Genomic DNA, 25558 nt, shown 5'->3' with positions numbered 1-25558 from the left:
CACGAAAGCAGCAGATTGGACAGCCATCGCCGTAGCTCAGTTGGTAAGAGCACCGGACGCGATATTCGGAGGTCGTGGGTTCGGATCCCACCGGCGGCATGGTTGTTTTTGTGCTGCTTTATAAGTATATTTCTTTTAAAGAAACTAATTGATTGGCACTATATATTAAAAAAAAGAAACATTCCCCTATGCACCTTGATTTCGGTGACAGTTGGCTTCCTAAATATGTTTGTCAAACGAGCCCCTCACTTCATATATATATATATATATATATATATATATATATATATATATATATATATATATATATATATATATATATATATATATATATATATATATATATATATATATATATATATATATATATATATATATATTACACACTCAGCCGCCGCGGTGGCTGAGTGGTTACGGCGATCGGCTGCTGGCCCGAAAGACGCGGGTTCGATCCCGGCCGCGGCGATCGAATTTCGATGGGGGCAACATTCTAGAGGCTCATGTAGTTGCGATGTGAGTGCACGTTAAGGAACCCCAGGTGGTCGAATTTCCGGAGCCCTTCACTACGGAGTCCCTCACAGCCTGAGTCCCTTTGGGATGTTAAACCCCCATAAAACAAACCAGCCATATTACTCACTCCAAAAGAAAGCGGCTGCCACACACCTACTAAAGGCCACACCACAACCTTGGTAAATGCGTCAGCAGCTATTTATGCAACGGGGCTTGAGCGGTCAGAGCAACGCTGCCTAAAAAACAAAGCGAATGTTCCATTAGCAATACCTAGGTGCTCCGATAAAGAGATAGTAACCGGTGCTCTAAGGCTGACGTTGGCAATATTTTTGCTAGATTTCTGACACATGGGGGCTAAGTTAAAGAGAAGTATACTCATTAAACACGTTGCATTGCTTGTTGAGGCTTTGTGTTATGGAGTGTGTCTTTTTCTTCCTTCAGGTACACTTGGCGCCGCCAGACAGTTCAGCAGGAGGTTGGCACGACTAACCCTCTGAGGTTTACACTTCTGCAATAATGAGATGAAAATTTGGTGGCAAGGCTTTGAATGCTTGTTGGCTCCTTTAGGACGTGGAACAAAATATAATTCTGCACAATATTACAAAAAACGTTTTACCTTGGGCAATGCTACAGTCTCCTCATCACGGGAAACTGGCGTTATCAAGAAGCATTAGATTAGTTGCGTGTTCACGATTTTGTTCGGCATAATTCTTCATTATTGGCATGCCCTTTGGACTGATGACGTCGGAGGGAAACATTAGCTTCCTGAAAATGTCTCCCCATTGGAAGCTTCTGAGAAGGTACACAGTTTGTTTTTATTTTTTACGCAGGCAGTTCTGCTCCTTTTTGGTCACGATGGTTTAATTACAACTGCGATGGAGTGGTTTTTCAGCTAGCCTATAAGGCGCGGTTCCACTGCCGTTAGGAAGCCTTTAAAAAACCGATAAGTAGGGTTTTCAGCTAAATAGTCGGAATTGAGCTCCGAGCACCATTTTTCGCTCAGAGGCACGTCGTCACTATCTTGCTATTGAAAAGCGTTGATGATTTTCCCCTGACTGGAAGAAAAACTACACAGCGACGCATAGCACACGGAATTCGTTTAGCAGCTCGGTGCATATCTTCCCGTTTATTTGAGGCAAACAGTTGCTGGGATTCAGAAGTCCTGGTGGCCTCTTCACGTGTCAAGGAAAGCTTGAGCATTCATTCACTAGCCTGAAAGGAAAAATAAAGTCCCATGTGGAGACCACATTTTGTTCCTCGGATCTCGACCAATGATAATAATGCACATTAGGCCAGCTATTTGCATGTCTTTATAGATCAAAACAACCTACCGTCTTTCTCTCACTGTTATTTTCCAATTGATTATCGTTCTTTTTGGCCTCCATGATATGTCGTTACACTACACCCTCTTGAGCTGATAGATTGCAGGTTACAGCTACAGTAAGTTAATTTGGGTATTTTAAACTCAAGAAAAAAAGGTCTGAACTTGGATATTCGTTGAGCTTGCCTGAATTTTTTTTTTTGTTCTAGTGAGAGTACTGTAGAGAATCATAAGTCCCAGCGGAGCGACAGGCGAAGAGAACCAGTGTAGCAGGCTTCCGATACTTAACTGATGGTGCTTTGCTTGTCCGCACTGCACTCTCTGCTCATATTTATATATCTCTTAGAGATCTCGGCCAGCTCCAAGGCGTTATCAGTGAGCGCCGACCTTTCGCGTCCGCAATGCGGCTTAAGTGGGTGCTACAGCACATACATAAGTCGATATGTTTATACAGGTTCACCACGCACATCCACGATTGCATCACACGTTTTTTTGGGTAAGATTTGAGACACGCTATATATACACACAGATTACGTTCCTGAGAAATGTGTGAGCAGTATAATTCCATTCTGTTTATTAACATCCGCGCAGTTAAAGAGCACGAGAATTTGAAACGTGGAAGGATGTCTCCTTGGCGATCGACTAGCACAATGGGGTAGTGATAATAGCAATCGTGTGACAATAAGAAAAACTGGAAGTGATTCAAACAAAAAATAAAAGATGGGTTCAGAATTCTTTTGCGCCATTTCTGAGGAATGGAAATTAGGATGTGTGCGTTTCTGTTGTCTTTCCCTACGCTGACGCTTGTTTTTAAATAATTAAAAAATGCATAACCGCCTGCATAACTATTTGGTACTGCTCTATGAAAAAATACACAGAGCTTAATTTTAATATCGCTCTTTTTTATAGCATTGCGCACTGACGACGAATGAGGGATTTCGTCTCCATGTGCACAAGTTAAACTCTCCTTACTTCTGTAAAAAAAGAAAGTTCAGTTTTTAAATGTCTCACAGAGCTTCTTAACTACACCTGCTTTTAAAGGTGACAGGTGATTAAAATATGGAATACACTATGCGTTTATACAACGAAAAAACAGAACAGAATATTTAAAGATAAAGCCTGAATTTAGTTTTTAGAATTTCACGCTACAAATTAAAATGGAGTAACCCATTCACGAAAAATAATTTTAGAACTGCCACGAATATAGTACGTAATCCTGAGAAGAGGAAAATTTTAAATTATTAATAATACTACCAATCATAAAGCAATTTCGCTAAATGAAATTTTGAATTTTTTTCTATATTCGCTGCCTGGCGCCGGCGCAGTTTCTCAGTATTACGTTACTAAAGCAATAAAAGCTCTAATTTTGAATCAGCATTCGCGTTACATAATCTGGCTAGACATTTGTGCGCACTGACGCATAGAGCGTAGCCTACTTCTGTCAGTACCAACTAGGTCTGAAATACTTACACTTGCTGGAGAATAACAGCTCGAAGAATTTCTTTCCAAGCTCACTTATTGCTGACGTCCTGTCCATATTATTTATGAAGATGCAAAACTCTTTTTCAATATCATTTTTCGAAGCCATTTCATAAATATCTGTGCCAATACACTATAGAGAAAGGAAGAAGCAATTAATACCTCGCTCTTCTGTCTAAGCATCATGACGAACTACAGCGCAACTCAGCAACAACGGTAAGGAAGACAAGTTTACGCACAAGTGCCGACTTCTGACTTTAATAGATGAGACAACTACTTATATACTGCGTTAAAAACAGCCAAGAAAAGCACGTTGCATGCTGCATCACCTCGTCAAGAAACGCAACTCTGAATTTGTCACGGCGAAGGAAGGTGCACTAACACAATTGTCATGCAGCCTAAATATCTCGGAAGCATCTGCAATCCCCCGCACTATCTGCTATATGTGCGTGCTGAGAACAGAACAGGCGCTAAAGTCCAATGTCAGGGCACCTTCCGTTGCCCTGACAAACACAGAGTTGCGTTTCTTGACGCGGTGATGTACCATGTAACGTCCTTTTCTTGGTTGTTTTTGAAAACAATTTATCGGTAGTCGCCTCATCTAATAAGAGTCAGTTGGAAGTCACCGCTTGTGTGTAAACCTGTCCCTGTTCTCGTTTTTTGCTGTGTTGCGCTGCAATTCGTCATAGAACACCACCTAGCCAGCAGAATGACATTATTTTTTACGGAAGATGTGCAAACCCAAACGAAAAGATCTAACGCATGCATTTTGATGCACATCCTGCTATATTTCCTTAGCTTTCACTCGGGAAAAAAAAAACATTTTAAATCCTTCAGTACGACACAGAAATGTGGTCTCATATTTATTTGACTGCCATGCCCTCCGAAGTTTCTTTCACGCATATCTAGGATATTGTTCTACCTCCGGAGATTGTTTTACGAGGGAGCTTCAGATGCGACACTTCACAAGCGACAGTTTGGCGCGAGCCTTTTTGTCAAACAGATTCACTTGCTTTTCTTGACTTATTTATAAAGGGACTTCACACCCCGTCCGTATTCAGAAACCTGCAATCGAAATACTCTATCTTAATATTAAGGCAGTCACCAGAATATGTTCACGGAAGCTTATCTAAACCGCCACCAAACGTTGCTCCGTCTGTGCGAAAAGTCGGTGGTGCTATCACCTTAATATGATCTCGAGCAGTGCTGTTTTGAGCGCTGTCTATTCATCTCTGGAAATTTCATTTTTTACATCAGTTTATCTAACTTCGATGGCCTGCGTTTCTGACATTGTACGAAAGAGAACGGGACATGATTTTAGGTAGCGCACGGGAGGACATAAATTCTGTCCCCGTGTTGCTGCACCACTGCGGGTTAATTTCAAATCTGGTGAAGCACCAGCTCGTGAACGCGCCGACACACGTCCATTGTCTTATTGAAAACGAACTTAATGAGTTTCTATGTGTTGAATTAGAGAAAATGAACTTTCGATGCGTCCTGCACTGAGGACGAGAGGGCCAAATTAACAACTAATCCGCTGGAGCGAAATGAGCTCATGCAACAATTCAATTTTCTATGTTATTTTTAGATCTTTCTTTGTTATCGGCTCAATTTTCTTAAAAAGAGTATTTATGGATAAAAATATACAAGATATTACTGTTTTCTATTCTGCTCAACGTATACAAAGTGTACAACAGCTTTATCTTACCGGTACTCACCTAAGGGGAAGAAACGTGGAGGCTAACGAAAAGGGTTCAGCTTATGTTAAGGACAGCACAGCGAGCCATGGAAAGGAAAATGATAGGTGTAACGTTAAGAAACCGGAAGCGGGCCGAGTGGGTGAGGGAACAAACGCGTGTTAATGACATTCTAGTCTAAATCAAGAGGAAGAAATGGGCTTGGGCAGGAAATGTGATGCAAAGGCAAGATAACCGCTGGTCCTTAAGGGTAACGGAGTGGATTCCTAGAGAAAGTAAGCGTAGCAGGGGGCAGCAGGAGGTTAGGTGGGGGATGAGATGAATAAGGTAGCAGGCATAGAGTGGGCGCAGCTGGAAACAGACAGGGTTAAGTGTAGTGGCATGGGAGAGGTATTTGCCCTGCAGTGGTTGATGATGATGATGATACACTTTTACCAAATATTCAGCCGGTGTTCAGATCGGTGAAGCCTAATGAGTCAGAAAATCAAGGCGGAGACACCTTGCGCGAAATTCTCAATGTCAGAAAGATGTTAAAGGAGAGATCAAAAGTAAAGATGTGCGTCGCAGCAACCGCGTCCGTTGAGGAGACCACATTGTCTGCTTCAATAGAAGAGAACTGGCATGCGACGCAAGTCGCGCAACTTAGTGTCAAACAATGTATACCTTGCCGGCTCGGTCTTGATCTAAGCTTCTTTCATTCCCTCCCTAATTCCTTCAACCACGGTACTCTCCAAGTTTTTCCCTCTAAAAGATGCAATGCTAACGCCCCATTCCTATTATCTTGTTAAAATACTTACGCGGTCGATCACAAAGCATCTGAGAGCATTTAGAGTGCTCGGCTTTTGAGCCGCAGCACCCGGTTTCGAAACCGGCCGTGGCAGCTGCGTGTCGATGCAGGCGAAACGAAAAAAGACGCCCGTGTGCTTGGCGATATCAATGCACGTTTAAGAGCCCCAGGGTGTCGAAATTATTTCAGAGCCCTTCATTACGGCCCCGCTTTCTCTATGTCTTATATAATTCCCACCTTCCTCCTGTCTCTCACAGCTGCGGTGGAGGCTTCCACCAAAAAGTGAGAAAATTGCTAGGCCATTTTATTTCTTCAAAAATCAATAATTATTATTTTCAGATAGCTTAGCGGCCTCCTGCGACTGCGCGATCAACCAGACATCTATATTTAACTCATTCGTAGATGCGCATACAGCCTCTGAAAGGCGTTTAATGTGCCGATGCTAGTTATCACTGTACCTCTTACACGAGAATGTTTGTTTACGGACTTCTCTAGTTTGCGTATGTTTTGACTGAGAGAGTCCATCAAGTCGTTTGTGTCGTTCATAATGCCGCCATCTGCCATCGATGTTGAGGGTCAAAAGCCAAGTTTCGGTTTCTCTCGAGATATATCATATCGCCGTGCAAGAACGCACCAATGAAGAACCGTGCAGCAGCAGCCAAATCTTTCGAGCTTAAGTGTAGGACCCAAACACCTAAAACTGGATGAGGAGGCTAAGAATGCATTCCTGCAATAAAAACAATTATCTTCACTCACCTCTGCGAACTGGGCAAACGACTGTAGTGTTGCAGCCTGGAACAGAAATGCTCTTTGAAGTGCAGAAATCCAAACGAAGTTTGCTGCCGAGCCGTCCTTACTACAGGTTGTAGTATAAAGCTGTCCGATAATTAGGTTGAAATGAGAACCATTTTAAATTTCGAATATTCGCTAATTTTTATTATGATAATGGAGCTCAAGACAACCCATACAGAAATGTCCTATGGCCGGCAATAGAATTTTGGCCCAAATATTTATAGACCTTTCCTATTTCTGTCTATAGCTCTCTATACAGGCTGATATATTTTTCTATAGAGAGCTTAAGACAATTGTATGGTTCCAAATCTATAGCTTTAGTGGCATAAAGTTTTCAATAGCTGTCAATAAGCACCTCTATGGGTGCTTATAGACGTTCGTAAAAGGCCATAGACGGACATAGCTTTTTCCATAGACGCCCATAGGACTTTTTTGTATGGGAAAATTTTTCGCTTTTCATAGTGCAGTAGAATATGTTGCGCAAAACTGAATTTGCCTCGCACAATCTCGCTGAATATTTTTATGCTAATCGTATAGTTATCGTCTATGGAAGCTAATCGCTCTATCGAAGTGAAATTTTCTGCCCAGACACAGCGGAGAATTAAAAAAATGTGAACAAAACTGTGTTGAGTAGTTGTTGAAATAGCACTACACGGAGATTTTCGTACATCAGTCATTTATTATTCGAAAGGCTTCTCATCACGAACCGCTTAGGGTGCGTATCAAGAATTGTTTTGCAGTTTTTGTACAAGTTAAGAAAAACTACTCACGTTTAATGGTGCTGATTTGTCACAACCATCCAAATCTGGACTTAGGCACTGTGAGAGGAAAGAAAAGAAAAGTGGTCATAGGCTTGTTTTCTGATATACAAAAAGTATGCAGGCAAAATTGTGCTGATTTGTCACAATCACGCAAGTCTGGACTTAGGTACTGTGAGAGGAAAGAGAATAAAAGTGGTCATAGGCTTATTCTTTGATATAAAAAAAGTATGCAGGCAAAATTGTGCTGATTTGTCACAACCACGCAAATCTGGACTTAGACACTGCCAGAGAAGAGGGAAGAAAAGAGGTCATAGGCTTGGTCTATGATATACAAAAAGTACGCAGGCATTGAAGTTAGTTTCTAAGCCGTCTGGTGGGACTCCTGCAGTACAAAGGGCCCCTTAACATTTGGAGGAATGGGACCGATAGCTGTGCGACTTTCAAAAGTTTTGGAACGCAGAACCTGAAGTAAATGAGCCATGCGGTGTAGCCTGGAAGCACACACAGAACGCTTTATATGTTTGCTAAGGACGTTATATTAAGGCTGTCCAAAGTAGTAGCTACAAAAACGGCACAAATTGCTTGCGTGTTTTTACGCGCATAGTTCAATACAGCTCCGAGCGTCATTGTTCAATAGATCGCAGTACTGTACGCCACCAAAAAGTAAAACATCTCACGCTACCGAAAAGTTTACGAAGAAATGCAGAGAAAATTAAGTGTTCTTAACAGTGTTCCGAAAACGTTTCTTTCTTTGAGCCACATTCCAACGTTCTTGCGCTCGAAAACTTTTTTATTGTGCTGCAGGGAACAAAGACGGCAACGGCGTTCGTGAGGAAGGAGTGCTTGCTTTATTGGGAGGAGAGTAGCCTAGGAATTTCGTTCACTGCGCAACCTATCATGCTATTTGCGATTACGTCGCTCCTTTCTATTGTAAAGCTCGTTGCCATGTGGTGGTGGTATCTGGGTATACCCGTAGAAAAACGTAGGAGCTTTTAACATTCTTAGTCACAATCATTATTCCACGTCTAAGATAAACTACGCGTGGCACAGTGACCTAAATCATAAATTTGAACTATATGCTTCAACCATGCTTAGTAATCCTATTGAAATCTGTAGAACTCATCAACCTTTACATCTAGCATCACCCGTGCACCAATATGCGCAGATTGAACAACGCACCTTGCTCCAGTAGTTTGGTAGACCAATCGTTATTTTTCCTTCGCAGTCAACTTCCTCGGCTGTTAAGAAGGCAGTTCTTCCGTTCATAAACGCCGCAACGAAGTCTGCAACTAAAGAAAAGATGGCACTATTGACAAAGGCTAAAAAAAGCTTTGGCTTTGAATCTTTTCAATGAGCCAATCTGAACGCTTTTCTTAGGAGTGGACTGTCCACAAATTTGAAGGTACCTAACACGTCGTGCAGTATCAATTGCAAAGACAGAAAATGTTTGCTTCTTTGAGAAAGTTTCATTTGTGCGTCACATACTCGCTTGAAAACTAGCTCCCAAAATTATGTCAGGTACGGTAATTTTGCGGTCATGTTTTATGTTGTGCGCCACATTGACGACGAGCGATGTCTGCTTCTAACACACATAGGGAACACAACGCATTATCAATGCATATGAAATTGTAGATGCCATGCGAGAGCGGATTGAAGGAGCAAAAAAACCAAGTGTTCTTAAAAAAGTGTTTTTTGATATAAAGTTAACAAATGATGGACTGAGCTGCTTGAATAACCAACCTCAAATCAATAGGAATCTATCACATGAACGAGAAACGATGTTCTGCAGAGCTCAGATTATTAAATCTGTTCGTAAGTTATTGAAGCGAAAGCTTCACTACGTTAGGTTTTCAAGAGTGCAGCATCAGTGCAGTCACGTGACCGGTGTCACGTGGCAGGTCATGTGACCAACTGATATCATCACAAAATGCCCACCGTTGCAGGTGGCAACTGCCCCACCGGGCATCGGGCATTTCATCGACGCTTTACAGACAATCCGTTCGGCAGTGTGTGTCGCGTTTGTGAGCACAGCCATGCAAAGCAAGGTTTCGCTTCTCACCAGAGTTAACCAGAGTTTAAACTACTGCTGATTTTTTGAAAAATAGGAGAGTCTATAGAGATTAAAACTGAGACCCGGACTGTCGACCGGAACCTTTCTCTTCTAGTCGGCTCCATTGCCCAGAGGGCGTTTCCGTACACCTTGTGTGCGCGCGGACTTATCTTGTGGGCTACAGCAAGAGGTGACACCCATTCCGCACCTAATGATAGGAATGTATGATACCGGTACCACTCACCATTCCGAACTCTTCTCATAGCAATGGCGACATAGATGTCGCGCATCAACCTAAGTGCACTGGCAGCGTCAAGATCCTCAAAGGCGCCAAGCAACGTGCACTGAAAATCAGGTATCACGAAGTCAACGTTGGTCTATTTGCAAAAAATACGGAATCCACAACGTCTGCTTGTTAGTACAGAGTTAAAAGTCACTGCACAACCGGCAGAATGGCATGTCGAACGGTATTGCACCCGTTAGTATCTAAATTTCAGCTTGTTGAAATGCAAAAGTTCATAGTCATAGTCTAAAAACACGTCGATACTTGTAATTTACGAATACTGGCAGTCAAGCGTGTCCTACAGCTCAGCAGTCGTGTTTGGCTGAAATTTCAATCGAATAAGAATATAAAGCATTTAGAGCGGCACAAAGGACGGGCGCTGACTCTCATTATTGCGTTGCGTTTATTTAGAAAAACAAAACAAAATATACATTGCATAACAAATAAAACACAAACTAACAAACAAAAATAAGATTAAAAATTGTCGCGGCCACCATAAAGTGCCCAGAAATGCGAACTTTTTATCTGACAAACCTACCTGGGTGTACTAATCAATGCTTTCAAGGAGTGCCACGCTATATTTTATTGTTTAATTCACTTCTGGATCATCCGTGGGCATTTTTTACATTTATGTTCTTGTTTTAGGCCAATTTTAGTACTTCATTTTTTATAACTAGTTATGACTAGTCGTTCGTTACTTGCGATCCTTGCCACTATAAATCGCTACCTACTCGCCAGTCTACTGTAGTGCCAAGCATTATGTCGCAATATCTGACAAAAACACATTTTCATAGTTCATAAGCCCTCTATTAGTGTAGTATTACGGTCCTAATAGGATTACCGCACACAATGCAAGTCATGTTTGGTTAGGATCGCTTCTTATTTCAAGTATAATGGTCACCGCAAAATATGCGTTTTTTTTTTGCTTTGCACGAAGAATATATTCATCAATATCAAGGGAAATTGGGTGCACTATTGATGCCCATAGCATTTCTAAAGGCAGGACGCGCCACCACACCAGGAACACATAAATACAGCCTCCAATACATAAAACACTTGCCGTTTCTCTCTCCACTCCAAGACTTCATTGATATTCTTATGTACGCCTTCGCCGTCCGTACAATTTAATATGAGGAAGATCAATGTGATTTAATAAAACTGAACAATGGCTTTAGAAATTATGATGGATGTTTCAAAATGAGCCTCAGGTACAATATTTCAGTCAAGCTGCCGTTTCGGCGAGTTATTGTTAACCCTTCAATACCGTGAAAAATTTGAAATAGTCTCTTTTAATTTGTACCACTTTTATAAACTACAATTATCAGTTGAAAAATGGTAGTAATGCTACAAGACGACTCGGTTGATAACTTTGCTAACTGAAAACCTTTCCTGACTGCCAAAGAAAAGGGCACTGAAAGGGCAAGCCACCACACAAACTGGAACTTGTGCGATATTGACCTGTGGGACGGTGATGAAGTCGACGCCCAATAATAGGGCTAAACTAGTGTATATTAGTAAATTTATGTCTATATCACCGGCATGATCACTCGGAACCAACTTATTTTTTAAGAAGACTATTATAGTGACGAAGATGGCCACACTACAGAAAATAAAGAATGCTTAAGAGACTAACCAAAACAAATATTATTGGCGACTATTTTACCTCGCCAAATATTTCGATCTGCCTGAAACTTCTCACAAGTACGACACATCTTCTGGGGCAATAGGATTGTTGGAGACGTATTCGCGAATTTTACGGAAAGCGTATTATCGGAAACGACTACGTGTACTGGAGGCGCAGAATACTATGTATATAGTCTGCTAATCGTTGTTTCTCAAGCATGGCGAAAAATGAAGCCAATGAACACTTTTATGCAGTATTCCCAGAAAAACGAAGTCTGAAATTCTATCCAAAGCGGATTAATTGATAACCAGGCACTCAGATTGTTGAAGCATCACAGGCAATTAGTGTAAATGGGGTCTTGAATTTATGATCGGCACGCTTTATGATATAGCATAGTTCCCGGGATTTGCTTAGAAGGCGAGATATCGGGGATTCAGATCACTGGAGAGAAAAAGAAGTGACGAATATTCTGTATATAGCCGCCAAAGAATTTGTTTAGAACAAGGGACATGATATAAAAGTTAGTCGTTATAAAATTCGGCTTACCTGCACTAGCACCGTGGTTTATCAGCATCAGGCACGTTAATATAACGTCCAGAAAACATGATGATGATGGATTTTTATGGCGCAAGGGCATCTGTGGCCAAAGAGCGCCATGGCACAAGGTATTTTTCAAATTCTCAAGGTGGGGTCGAAGACCCATTTCCCAAGCATTTCACCCTAAATAAGCCGAGCACCAGACCAGGGGAAAGCTTGTACCCATTGTATCGCCGGTGGGTACCCGGCGGCACTGGGGATCGAACCCCGCACCTCCCGCATGCGAGGCGGATGCTCAACCACTTGGCCACCGCTTCGGTTGTCCAGAAAACAGGATATCTGTCATAGCGCTATTGCCGACAGCTTATTCTAAACGCGAAATCTTACGTACTAGTTAAACACATCACGTCCGTACTACCTTCACTTCACTGTCATGTTTGGTCCCACATTCACTGAGTACTCTCGTGATAGCTACGCACTGAGAGACATGAAATATAATTTGAGAAATCGCACATGATTAGGCCAAAGAAAAAATTGCCGTGGTCGAGATTGTACGTGCGAATAAGGCGGCTACCAGTTAGTAAACACTTTTTACAGGAAGAACTATTTGCGACCTGCTTGTTGATAGTTCCGTCGCGCGAAGTGCAAGACAACGTGACGACTGCTTTTCTTATGATCGCTTCGTCAGAGGACTTGTTGATCACTTTTTTTTTCTCATTATTTCAAAACAACACGAAGTTACACTTCTGCCTAACTTAACAAAATAATTTGTCAAAGGGGCGCAGGGGATATATAAATAGAATATAAGCACCGCTCTCGTCGCAACGAAAATCAGACAGTGAGGGCACGTGGTTTTTGCAAAGCGGCTATAGAAAGTGTAGCCCCCGGGGACACGGGCGGAGAATTCTTGACCGAGATGAAGGCATTGTAAAATACGTGCGGCTTTAGAAAACTCGGAATGGAAACTCTGACGGTACGAAGAGAAATGTCTGAGATGATGAAGTTGGGCCTTTCTTCCGTGAAGGGTAAACACGTCTTTTGTCCAGAGCAAATTCGAGGCGCTCTGATAAGCAGTAACGATTTAGGCAGAAGAGAGCTGAAGAAACATATCTGAGCGCTTAAACAAAGTCAGAAAAATAGGCGAATTTTTTGTGCTGTTTAAAGTACCTTCCTTCATAATCTACGGATTTATAGACGTTTCATTCGGCGAAAACTGACCTTAGTCCAAATTGTAAGCATAATGAGGTAATTTTTTCTGTCGACACTGCGATTGGTACCCTACAGTGATTACAGCACGCTTTGGTAGTGGCTCGAGGAGGATGCAGAACAGTTAAAGGGTCCGCCTGTGTCCAGAAATTTCTGCTGTCTCAAGAAGGCAGTAGTAGGTTTCAGTCGCTTATTCAGTTAATTTACCTCTGGATTGAAAAGTAGCCTAAATATGTATATGGCATCCTCACTATGCGAGACTCATAGCACACGTTCCGACCAAGTGGGCCAGTTTCTGATTAGTACTCCTCGTTTTAGTTATCTGAAAGATTTTACTTGAGGAATATATTGATTTTACTCCCAATATCTATTGCAGTAACGACGTAGAGAGCATTAACTCTGCAGGTAAAAAATAGCTTCAACTTTTTTGCCACATTTTGTGCCATAGTAACATAAAAGAAGTATTGCAGAATTCTTATTGATAGGGGTATAAAAATCAAGAGTTGTGCAATTGTGTCACGAACAACCATGCAAAAAAAATTCTTGCTTAAAAAATGTTAGTTTTTGCAATGAGCAATGAAAGGATTGGTGCTTAATGAGGAGTTAGGGCAGCGAACAATATTGCAAAATAATTTCAATGTGATAAAGATATACTCACACCAATCAACCGGACTGCTTGTGCGAGCTGCGTCTGAAAATGATATGAAAAGCAGTTCTTTTTTTCGTTTCGAGAGCTTACGACTTCCAGCAATTCAAGTAACATGATGCTGGCGAATGGCTTGTTACATTGCGTGCTCGTTTGTAGCTACTCGCCTAGATTTTTTCTGCCTCAGCCTATTGCTTGAGAGGTCTCACAGTTTGTACAATTCGAGAGGTCTCACAATTTATAAGCATACTTTGCATCAATCTTCCCAATGTTGCAACTTAAGCAAAACTGCACAACCAGAGTATCTATTGGCTGTACGAAGCTCCTGAAAAAGCAGTGACAAAATTTGATTTATAAAGATTTGTTTGTAGGTAGGTGAGACGAAAGGAGGAGCTGGTCGCAAGAGGAATTGAAAAAACATATATTTATGTCGTCGTGTTGTCAAACGTCTCCACTTGTATTTGCGTTCCCGTAAATGTAATAAAGCGGTTTTGATCGTGCATTAAAAATGCATTCACCTTCTACAGCAGTATAACACATGCTTACATTGCGAACATGCACTTCGCTAGCTAAGTTGTTCGCAGGCGTGGATCCAAATACATGGAAAATTTCAATTTGTTTTACCTGCCCAACGCTCTTTGCCCCCGAAAACAGTGCAAGATGGTTTAGAGTTTTGGACTCGAACTTGCAGTTTTTGCGTAAAAACATGAAGGTTTTCCTGAAGTTTTTCTTCTTAAATATCTATTTATTAGCCTGTCAAATATCCGCTATTTATCATGGACGCTTTGCAAAATGGTATTTGCTCTTATGCTGAATGCGCCCTGATAATGAACGTACTAGGTTTGGCTGTTAAAATGTGTAATTTTTTCCATCGCGTAACAAGCATAAAACCTTTCTTTTGGGACGCGACCTTGACAACTATATTTAATTCTCGCAAGAGCCCTTTTCGAACATAGAGACAACTACGGTATGTTATAGAGCCCCATCTGTCGAATTTCAACAATATTTTACCACTCCAAAAGGGCGAACAGCAAATCCCAAAGGTCCTTCAGTTACCGAATAACAAATAGAAACCGTGGCTGAAGACAAAGAACATGGCTCGGTTCTGCTTCGAGCTCGGTTTTATGTGTCGGACTAAAGTGAAATCTATTTGTGCGGTCTTTGCATAGAATTATAGACAGCTACGTATGTTACAGGTTCGGTGCAAATATAAAGTAGTTGATATGCTCTCGAGTGCTGAAAATGAGCTGAAGAATGCGTTTTACTTTATTTAAGAAGTTATTGGCGCGATATGATGTATTTATTTCAGCAGGGTTTTAAAATCTTTCTAATTAATCTCATGCTCGAAATCAACGCCCCCCTGCCCCATGCTCACAAATTTTTAGGAAAAAAAAAAACAGCGTTAACAAGGCTTGTACATACGGTGCGTTAATTTTATTCCATATGACCGAAATAAACGCTATAGAGTTCCGCACATGTAGTTGAATATGTTGGCCTTAATATACAAGAAAATGGCGAACTAAGTAGCAATAACTACCAATTTTAAAGAGCAGAAACGATTGCTCCACCATACCTCACTTTTGCATAAGTCAAGCCCAGGTCCGAGGCACTGAAAGAGCAGGGTTATTAAGAGTTAGCTCTATTGCATACATAATCGCAAGGCATTACAGTATATCTAAGTAGGTTGCGTGTAGTGTAAGGCCGGAAGGAAACTTCAACAGCGCTCATGAACAGAACAAAATATTTTAGCTGTGTATTTTTAGGCAGAGTGTGCAACTGCAGTAATTCATGTTTTGAGGTAACGGATCAGTCGAAGTGTATATTCGTATACCGAATCTAAAGGAATATTTTGCTGGAAAGTAGAAAAGAATAGCATATGCGCTTTGGCGTTTAATTCAGGCCAGACTATACATAGACACCTAAGCACGGAAGGTTGAATTCTTAACGTGGCAAAAACAGAGTTCTGTACTAACGTAGCATTTGTGCCAGCCTTCATATGTCTAGGATGCTCAAGTCCTGATAGCAAAGTTAGTAGTCAGAAGGCAGCATGGAGAGTGAACCGTCGGGCAGTATTCTAGCTTCACTTTTAATCGATGACTTTGTTTATGCAGATCATTTTGCAGTCGGATCCACTGAAGTTCATTTCAACAGCCTTGCGAAGCTTTTATCGCACTCATCCGAACGATGTGTTTGCCGTTAACGAATGTTGGTTTCTTTTTTAAAAGCTTGAATTATTTAGCATGCAAAAAGATAGTTATCGCAATAATCATATGTGCACCTCATTGTTAAATTTTCGAATGGTTTGGTTTGATTTACATGGGTTTAACGTCCCACAGCGACTCAGGCTATGATTGACGCCGTAGTGAAGGGCTCCGGAAATTTCGACCACCTGGAGTCCTTTAACGTGCACTGACATCGCACAGTACACGGGCCTCTAGAATTTCGCCTCCACCGAAATTCGACCCCCGCGGCCGGGATCGAAGCCGAGTCTTCCGGGCCAGGAGCCGATAGCCATAACCACTCAGCCACCGCGGCGGCTGAATTTCCGAATTTATTTTCAGTTTGAAAAAACGTTTGACAGTCTGAAAAAAATTTTCGAATGTATTTTTCAAACTGTCAATACGTACTCCATAATTTTGAAAAGTTTATTTTTTCTACACTCCTTAGTTGTAATGATCTCTTTTAGTGTGGAGTATTAACGACAAATTCGTTGCTTGCTTTAATTTCAAATACTTTCTTTCAGGTGTCAGAGGTGGTGGCATATGGCACCGATGTAACCCTTAAGTTTCTTTAAGACACGCACCCTTGCCATCTTTTGGCATTAAATTCAAATTATACTTCTCTTCTGAGAGTCAGCCTACATCATTTTACATTATCACAGCTCATAAACAAAGAAATCGCAGCTTGTGTCGTTCATTGACCATAGCTAGGACAGCTGACCACAGCGCCCCATATCATAGGTTTTTAATCATCACTATTTCTCCTCACCTCATTCATATATAATTGCATTAAAACTCTATAGCAGGCTTTCCCAAAAAGATTTGATCTGCCTGTACAGAAGATTTTATCCTTCTTGATGATCTGCCAAAAGAGGGAGGAAAACGCTTACTTTGCCGACCGAGAATACGTCAGGTAGAGTTGTCTCAATGCAGGTTGCGCTTGAGGCCCTTCCTTCGGTAGACGCTGGAGCATTGAATGCTGTAAAGGTCATAAGGAGTGTGCAGAGTTCTGTGACAGCTGTCGAGATAAGTAATTCTATAGTTATGAGAGCAGCCGGTACCAACAAGTAGCTATGCAGTAGTTAAGTTTCTCAATACTGTGAATGCGGGAAAGTATTCATCTTTCGAAGAAGAAGGACCTCTTGATTAAACACTCTTATGTAACGCCGAAAGTATCTGCACTGACCGATAACTTAGGCTATCAAAAACAACCATTACATGAGAAACAAAACTATTCCTAACTGATCTGCTGTGGCCTCTTAAAAAATTAATGCATCTCTATACCTGCATTGTTTTTTCTCCGGACGCTAGAAGATTACTCCTTATGCATTGCAAAACTGCACTTTCATGACGTTGGTAATATGTCCGGAGAACACGGTGCGCCATATAACGCATCCATCAAGAGTATAATGTTTACTGTCGGCGTATTTAAACAAAAATAAAATGTCACCGATTGGGCTAACCAGGCAGGTAGGAAGCTTGTTCCCGGGTACAAAGTAGTGCGGGAACACCGCAACACATACATCGATCTTGCGTGTAGGAAATGCCGGGAACCAGGTTTACGATCACATATGTGAGCTCTAGTAGATGGTTTGTCAGTAGGCCTTCCAAATCGGAACTCGCAGAAACAGTTCGAGACGGAGACTGGTCGCAGTTGACGACAATGATGCAGATAGGCGAGACAGTGCATGCTATTTTCCACTCAAACTAGCCGCGTTAATGACTTAGCGATTGTCCTCCAGTTCATGCTCACATAAAATCTATTACTGCCTGTGAAGTGTCCGATGCGAATGTTAAATGAAATCACATGCACAGAAAATGACAAGGTCTGTGCTTCCTGAATATACGCAGGAGGCCAAATTTGTAAGTAGCGCGACTGAAATCTCTCCCTCTTACACTGTGATTTTAGCCAACATGATGGGATTGCGTTGAATGGTAACAAATAATTGATAAATAGACGTGAGCACAAAGGCAGTCAATTATTGTTTGCTGCAGTGAACTTTTCTAACGTTTGCAAGGTGGTACGACAGCGTTGCCCTTCGTAAGGTGGCTGGAAACTAACGGTCCCATGACAACCGTGAACGAAGCGGATTGCTTCGATTTAGTTTGCCTTCAAGACATTCAGGATCGATAATTGAGTATGCAGGTGAAACCTCCCTGGAACTAAAACTATAGGTGCTTCAAGTAAATAAGGATTAAGCGAGAGCATTGCAGTCTTTTTCTGTAGTGCTGAGAAAATCATTCTCAGTGCATCTCTTCACTCTATGAAGAGTGAAGAGATGCACCGCGATAGTTGCTCTTCACAGTATTATTTCATTGATGGGACCTCTTTACACAGCCAAATGAAGAAGCACTTTCAAGAAGGCAACAAGAAGTTTACAAGCTACATATTAATATGCCCGCGGATCTTGTAGCATCGCACAGCGAGTGCATGCCCACCGAAGCTGAGAAAAATATCTGAGTGCGTACAGCAGTGTGAACATTTAGGAGAAGCGAACGAAATACAGCAAGCGAATCAGGTATGTGACCTCTCATGCCATTGACGTACCGTCTGACACAAGCAATCTATGATTTCAATTTGAGAATGTCACCTGCACAGGCAGACTGTCGCGTGTGACGAATTAATTGCTCTAAGAAAAGGTGGAAACATTGGAAAAAATTTAAGGGGTCGGGCATTTTCTACAAAATTTTTTTACATTTCATGCCGTTCACTCAGGCTAACCTGGGGTCACTCGCGAAAAACAAGTTCTTCAAGCGGCTCAAGCAAGCTAATAATAGCAAGGGAAAAAAAGGAGTGCATTATTGGGAACAATTCACTTAGAACATTAATGCGAGGTTAACATATCCTACGAGTGACTGCTTAACACGGTGAGGCAAATTTCAGATCAATGCACAATTTTCGATTTGACCTCCATCGTAATGCGCAATGCCTAGCCAGGATCAAACCGCCAAATTGTAATCAATACCAGAATGCCAATTAATTTAGACAGAGCTTTGTAAAGACAGTACTTCGTATTTTTTGTAATTGCTCATAGTAAGCGGACTGTTCAAGGGCTTCAGTTTACAGTACGCTCAAGTAGAAGAATGCTGCTTGAAATACAAAATTTTTCAGCCAATGCTAACAAGCGCTCAGTTTTAAGGCGGAAACCTTTAATGGCTCATTGTCAAGGTCTTCTGCCATCAGCAGAAACTGTCACAGCTTTCCGGCCTCCTGATTGGTCTCATCTGTGTTATGACGCCACTGTCGCTAGGCGCAGGTGTGCGCCTCCCGTTGGCTCGCGTGCGTGAAGTCACTGTTGTCAAGTGCGGGTGTCTAGGTGGTACGGAGCCGCGCGGGATGACTCATCACATCGGCACACGTGACGGCCTTTTGTTCGACGGTGCACCCTGACGTCACTGTCGTCAGGCGCTTGAGGTGGCCTCCCGATTCGGCGTGGTGTGGCCTGAAGTCACTGTCGCGAGCAGCACGTGGCGGCCGTCTGCTTGGGTGTAGTGCGGCGGCGGCGGTGGCGGCAGTTTACTTTGCGGTATCGTTTGGGAAGGATGCCTCGTCTCGCCATACCAGTGCCTCCCAACACACGACGTACGGCAGCCGTTGGACGCAAGCGGTGCTCGAAAGAGGCTGAGCGTATGCGTCGCATGCATCAGGACGGCGAGGCGCGTCCGACACCACAGACATTCACCTAACTTTGTACGAGTAGTGTGCCTCCGCGGTGTTTCCGACGCAACAAATCGACATTGGCAATAGTGTCAGGTTTCCGCCATTTCACACTTTAGTCTCGACAAAACGTCTTCCGTAATTTTTAAACTGCAGGTCTATGCGACATGATTCCTACTCAAAAAGAACGACAAAACACTGAGTAATAGTACAAGGGGAACTATCTGACGCTTTTTGCCGAAAACCTGCGGCAAAGAATGACAAGGACCAGTACACTTTCCCCAAGTGCTTCTGGGTCACTGAACAAATAAAAGATAGCTGGTGCCGTATTGCCTGCCTGATTTTCCCTTTCCGCATATCTCCAGCCCTGACGCGTGTGGCCTGAACACACCAACATAATACTTCCGAAGACAGCCACCAATGTCAAAGATAACAACTCCAATGCTGTTGCTAATGTGAACTTCTGAGCTACAATAATACAGACGTTAGAGCGGGTAATAGAGCAAGTTATCCCATCAATCAGTACAAGCGTGGGGGCGTACTGATTCGTCTAGTTAATATGAGCTCCAGGTTTTCTAAATGTTAAAGGTACTTCTTGAAATACAGAGTATTTTCTGAAGAGGTACTTTTCGGGGATAAAAAATACTCCATTGTTTTCAAGTCTATAGCGACCGTTCCTGCCGGTACCAGAGGTGTGGAAACTACATATCCCTGGACACCACCAGATATGGAGAGCCCACGTTCTTAATCGAATGTTTCAGAGGAGAAAAGTGGAGGTAGAAGGTGCGGTGTAACCGGAAGAACTCTGCAGCGGCAACCTGTTAAGAGATGGCGCCCGAGTAGCGCACGGCCAAAGCCTGCAGCGTTTGGAACTGCGTGTTCCGTATGCGGTCGCCGGCGGTTCCAATACCGCAGAAGCTGCGCTCAAAAATCGCAATACCGAGAAGCGCAATTGTCGGACAATTTGCTTAACATGGTTGTAGCTTCACGCAACCTGGTACTTGTACATTTGTGTAATACCCTCGAATTAGCCCCGCAATTTGAGATGTCCTTCTTTAAAAAGTAAAAAAGATGGAAAAGGCACACTTTCACCCGCAAACCCACTCAGCACGGCCTAACATTGCCAAGATGCCCAAGCATGGTGATTCCACACATTAAAGCCCCTGAAAGTTCATTGAGCGGCTTTTCCAACCATGCCACCATGATGGCACCGTAGAAAAGCTTAACTGGAGCTTTTAAATGGACATCCGAACCGCCGCGTAAAGAAAGGAACAAAGGAGGGAGTGAGAGAAGACAGGAACAAATAAGTGCCGTAGTGGATGTCTCCAGCGTAATGGCAATGAAGTTGGCCCAGCTCATAGCGTGGTTTCGGCTTTGTTGCCGACTGTAACGCGCATGTTGTTTTGAGGTTTGATTTCGGTAAGCGCCATATTACTGAGAACATCCATCCGAGCATTCCAGCAGCGTCGACGAGGTAGCGGAAACTCGCTGAAACTCAGAAATGTTCCGTAAAGGCAAGGGACACAGGCGCGCCAGGGTTATGCCGCAGTCGCTGTGGTGCGCTTAATTCTATCTCATCGCCTCATCGATCTATTCTTTCAACTCTTTTCTATCCGCATGAAGCAATGTTTGTTGCCCGGTGGGTGCCGGTCGACGCCTCCCCCCCTCCCCCCTCCCTTTTTACCTTCCTTCCTTCGTACAGTCACTTACACCTGCTCCGCGTTCGCTTAGACACTGGAACTTCGCAGTCTGCGGGGCACTGCGCCTGTTCTTATAGAAAACACCGCGATAACGGCACATTCAAGGAAAGTTCTTCAAGAGAGCGGTTCCATATGTGTAAATGTGCTATTTGAACTTTATTTGTCATATAAAATGGGCTTAGACAGAATCTTCTACAGGATCACATTCTCCCAGTCCCAGAGTCCGATTGTGGTTCAAGATCAATTTCGCGGGTCGTTCTTGTCGCGATTTCATTGACATGCCGAAACTACGTGCTCGCCACAAGTGAGCCGGGCAGCGTTTAACGCTGGAAGTTCAACAAGTGAGGCTTGCCTAGGAGTGCTTTATGAGGCGCTAGCTGGTATTTAATAGGATGTCATAGGGTTTAGTGAGGTTAGGAGGACAGATGAGTCGTATACTGTGCTAAAGGGAGGGCACATGCTATGCTATAGCGCAAAAACGAGAACTGGGTGTGGAATTCCTCATCAATCAGGATATACATAACAACATAGAAAAATTCTGTAGTGTTAACGAGAGGGTGACAGTTATCGTCATTAAGCCTAATAAGAAGGGGAAACTGGAGCTGGCACAGGCCTATGAGCCTACGTTAAGTCATGATGACCAGGCCGTCGAGATTTTCTGTGGAGACATCGAATAGGCAATAAGCAAAGTAAAAACAGTACACTGTATAGACGGGTGACTTCAATTCCTGGGTAGACAAAAAGCATGCTGGAGACAAGGCAGTGGGCGAATAGGGCATAGGCTGTAGAAATAGCATGGAGGAGCTATTAGTAGACCATGCCGAGAGAAATAATTTACGGATCATGAATATCTACTTTCGCTACAGAGAGAACAGGAAGTGGACAAGGAAAAGCCCCAACGGTGAGACGAAATGCGAAATAGACTTCATATACTGCTCTCCCCCTGGCATCGTGCAGGATGTGGAAGTCCTCATAAAGGTGCGTTGTAGCGACCACCCGATGGTAAGATCTCGTATTAGCAATGACTTGAAGAGACACCAGAAGAAACTAGTGTGACAGAAGCCTATAAGCGAGTTAGCGGTAAGAGTTAGTGCAGAGAAATTCAGGATCTGGCTGTGGAGCAGGTATTCGACTGTAATTGAGGAAAATGAACTTAATATTCCAGCAATGGACGACAATATCACAGCTATTATTACGGAGTGCGTAGTAGAAGTAGGCTGTGGGATGGTTAGACAGAAATAGAGCCTACCGGAACCTCTTCGAGGAGACGAAATAAATCATTAATAAACGCTAAACCATGAAAGCTTGTAACACCACAGAGAGAATTAGACTGGCAGGGCTATCAAAGCTAATCGGTAAGCTGAAGGTAACCGACATAAGGAGTATAAATGTAGAGAATTGAGCATGCTATACTTAACGGAGGTAGCCTAAAAGCTCTGAAGAGAAAACTAGGCGTAGGCAAAATCCGTTAAGAGACAAAGAGGGCAATGTCATTAGCAATATATAGAAGAGAGTTAAAGTAGCCGAAGTGTTCTACACAAATATTTACTGGAGCCAATAAAATCAGGACGGTAATGAGGGAGCCAGTAGGGGAGAGCAAAGGGACATCGCACCAGTAATAAAAGAGGAAGTAAAGAACGCCGTGGGAGCCATGCAAAGAGGGAAAGTAGCTGGTGAGGATCAGGTAAGAGGAAATCTGTTGAAGGACGTTGCGGAGGTTGTAGAAAAAATTATCCACCCTGTCTGCGGAATGCCTTATGTTCTAGGACGTATCGGAAGCTGGAAAGAAAGCTAGAACCGTCTTAATACAGAAGAAAGGGGACTTCAACGACTTGACAGATTTCAAACCGATCAGCTTACTCTTCGTTGCCTACAAAGTATTCATTAAGGAAGTCACTAATAGTGTGAGGAGAGCCTTAGACTTCAATGAACCAAATCGTAAGACAGGTTTTCGTAATGGTTACTAGAGAGTTGACCACATCCGCACTATCAGTCAGGTGATAGAGGAATCCGCAGGATATAACCAACCCCTATTAATGGCATTCAAAGACCTGGAGAAAGAATTTGACACAGTAGAATCCTCAGCAGTTATGCAGGCATTAAAAATATATTCACAGCAATATCGTATGTCTTTGTCCATGAAAGCGGCACTTGTACGAATTACTCAGTAAACTGTCGCAAACCAGGAAAACAGACCAGCCACAGAATTTCAAGGAAAACTAGTTGACTTACCATAAGCGGCTGAATAAATGTCGGATGATTTTTGTACTAGAAACAGAACAACGATCGTAAAAAGGTTCATCGTTCTGATCCCACTAGTGCTACGCTCACGCACTGAAGTGAGGTGAACTGTCTGTTCGCTTGGCAGACAAGCTGGCCTGTCCAGACGAAGGAGAAAATGACAGCTTCATCAAGTTGCAGCTGTGTGACCTGAAAAGCCAGGACAATATATTAATTACCCGCGCAGCGTAAACCAATGCTACATCAGAGCCACTGCCATGAAATCGTTAGATGCTCCATTTAAAAAAGTGAAAAGCGCGGAATAAATATTTAGAGATACGTGCAAATGTGCAAAATTCGCATGTGCAAACATTATCTCTTAGGGTAATTAACGGCAATTCGCAAAACACAGTTTGGAGCATCACTTCGTCGATTAAAGCGCACGTAGAACTGTACAGGAGACATACGGTCATAAGTTATCTGCAACGAATGCAAATGAGATCTTATATTGTTCAGAAGAAGATTGTGCACACAGCTTGGTCCCAAGAATGTGTCCATACAATAAAGAAGGCATAAAACATGCTCAACCGTAGAGGCGCGCAACCATTGCTACCGCAGGTATCACGACAACAGTTTTTTAAACTTGGTTGCAATTTTTTCTAAAGGCTTCTATTTTTCCGCTTGCAGCCATGAAGAAGATGGAGTGTGTGCTAAGACCGCGGCTGAGACCGGCTTGAGATGGGACATTTGACTTCGTTGTTCGTAAGTTTATCTTTGCCTCCGGAAAGATACCTTGCTATGCGCGCAAATCTGGGCGTAGTTTTTTATTTCTAGCAACCATACCTTTCCGCGTCCCCTGCAAGCACTCATTATGGTCACCTTTAATTCGGAGCTGGTCTCGCTCCTCCTTACTGGTTGCTTTGCATGCTTCCTTTCGACTGATGTCACTGCGCCCCAATGTCAAGCTTTAATTTCTTCGCGGTGTGCCCAATCCCTCTAGTGGGTTCTCCAGTTTACAAAAGCACTGAAATATAACTACAGTGACCGGCATGCCGCTTTCTTCAGTAAGTAATTCTGGTTGGCTGCTTTGAAATTCCGGAGTCTCTTTAATCGTGAATTCCGTCTGAATTGCTTTCCTCCAAAGAGATCTCTTACTCCTGTCTCTTAGAAAGATCTACGGAACACGTAGAGTTCTTTAAATTGCGAAAATATAACGCGCTGCAGCATCGTGATGGCGGCGTCTCATACTTGGAACCAATATCACATTTGAGCGACCCAGAACAATTAAAAAAGTACAACTTCGCCTCTGCCAAAATCTTTCAGAAGGTGAATTCACACGTAATAAAGATTAATAAGCCCAGTAAGCCCAGACATGGTACAAGCAGCCACATAAACCTGTTGGGGAAGCTGTTAATAAAATAGAAAGCTACCGCGAAACAACCGCCTGCCTGCCTGCCTGCCCGCCCGCCTGCCCGCTCGGCCCGCCTGCCCGCCTGCCTGCCTGCCCGCCTGCCCGCCTGCCTGCCCGCCCGCCTGCCCGCCTGCCCGCCTGCCCGCCTGCCTGCCCGCCTACCTGCCCGCCCGCCCGCCCGCCCGCCTGCCCGCCTGCCCGCCTGCCTGCCCGCCTGCCCGCCTGCCCGCCTGCCCGCCCGCCTGCCCGCCTGCCCGCCTGCCCGCCTGCCCGCCCGCCCGCCCGCCCGCCCGCCCGCCTGCCCGCCTGCCTGCCTGCCTGCCTGCCCGCCTGCCCTCCTGCCCGTCGTGATCTCGTGCGAAAAAATGCGGCGAAGGATTTAGAGAAAAGGGAAGAGAACATTAGGAATGGAGTATGGGAAATGTGATGGGATTGTGGAGAGCGAGAAATTGGCAAGTTCACAGTCACCCAAGAAGTGCCGGAGAAGCTTGCTGTCAAATCTCCCGCAATTCCGAGGCGCAGAAGTTGGGTTCCTGCACTCTCATTCAACTTCTTTCGCTTCTGATCGACGAAGAGGAACTGAAAACACCTTACTATCCTCACCATGCAGGAGGAACTAGCCAACAGGTGGCCATCGGGTATTTTCTTCTCATGAAA

At 43.3% G+C, this 25558-nt stretch overlaps 1 protein-coding gene across 1 annotated transcript; it reads right to left on the bottom strand.

Moving 5' to 3' along the window:
* Positions 1-1611: 1611 nt before the first annotated feature.
* Positions 1612-23609, bottom strand: LOC144100563 (uncharacterized). The gene is made up of 10 exons (XM_077633469.1): positions 23503-23609; positions 16803-16891; positions 15267-15302; positions 13706-13738; positions 9642-9741; positions 8527-8636; positions 7357-7404; positions 6551-6586; positions 3302-3443; positions 1612-1722 (listed from the first exon to the last, which is right to left on the bottom strand). Exons 1-10 carry the CDS (start codon positions 23570-23572, stop codon positions 1718-1720), a joined length of 669 nt encoding a protein of 222 aa, XP_077489595.1. The 5' UTR covers positions 23573-23609; the 3' UTR covers positions 1612-1717.
* Between the last annotated feature and the right edge of the window lie 1949 nt (positions 23610-25558).

Source organism: Amblyomma americanum, chromosome 8 (genome assembly GCF_052857255.1).
Source record: "Amblyomma americanum isolate KBUSLIRL-KWMA chromosome 8, ASM5285725v1, whole genome shotgun sequence".
NCBI classification, from domain to species: domain Eukaryota; kingdom Metazoa; phylum Arthropoda; class Arachnida; order Ixodida; family Ixodidae; genus Amblyomma; species Amblyomma americanum.
The sequence above is the reverse complement of the archived record's forward strand: the minus strand, read 5'-3'. Positions and strand labels throughout refer to the sequence as shown.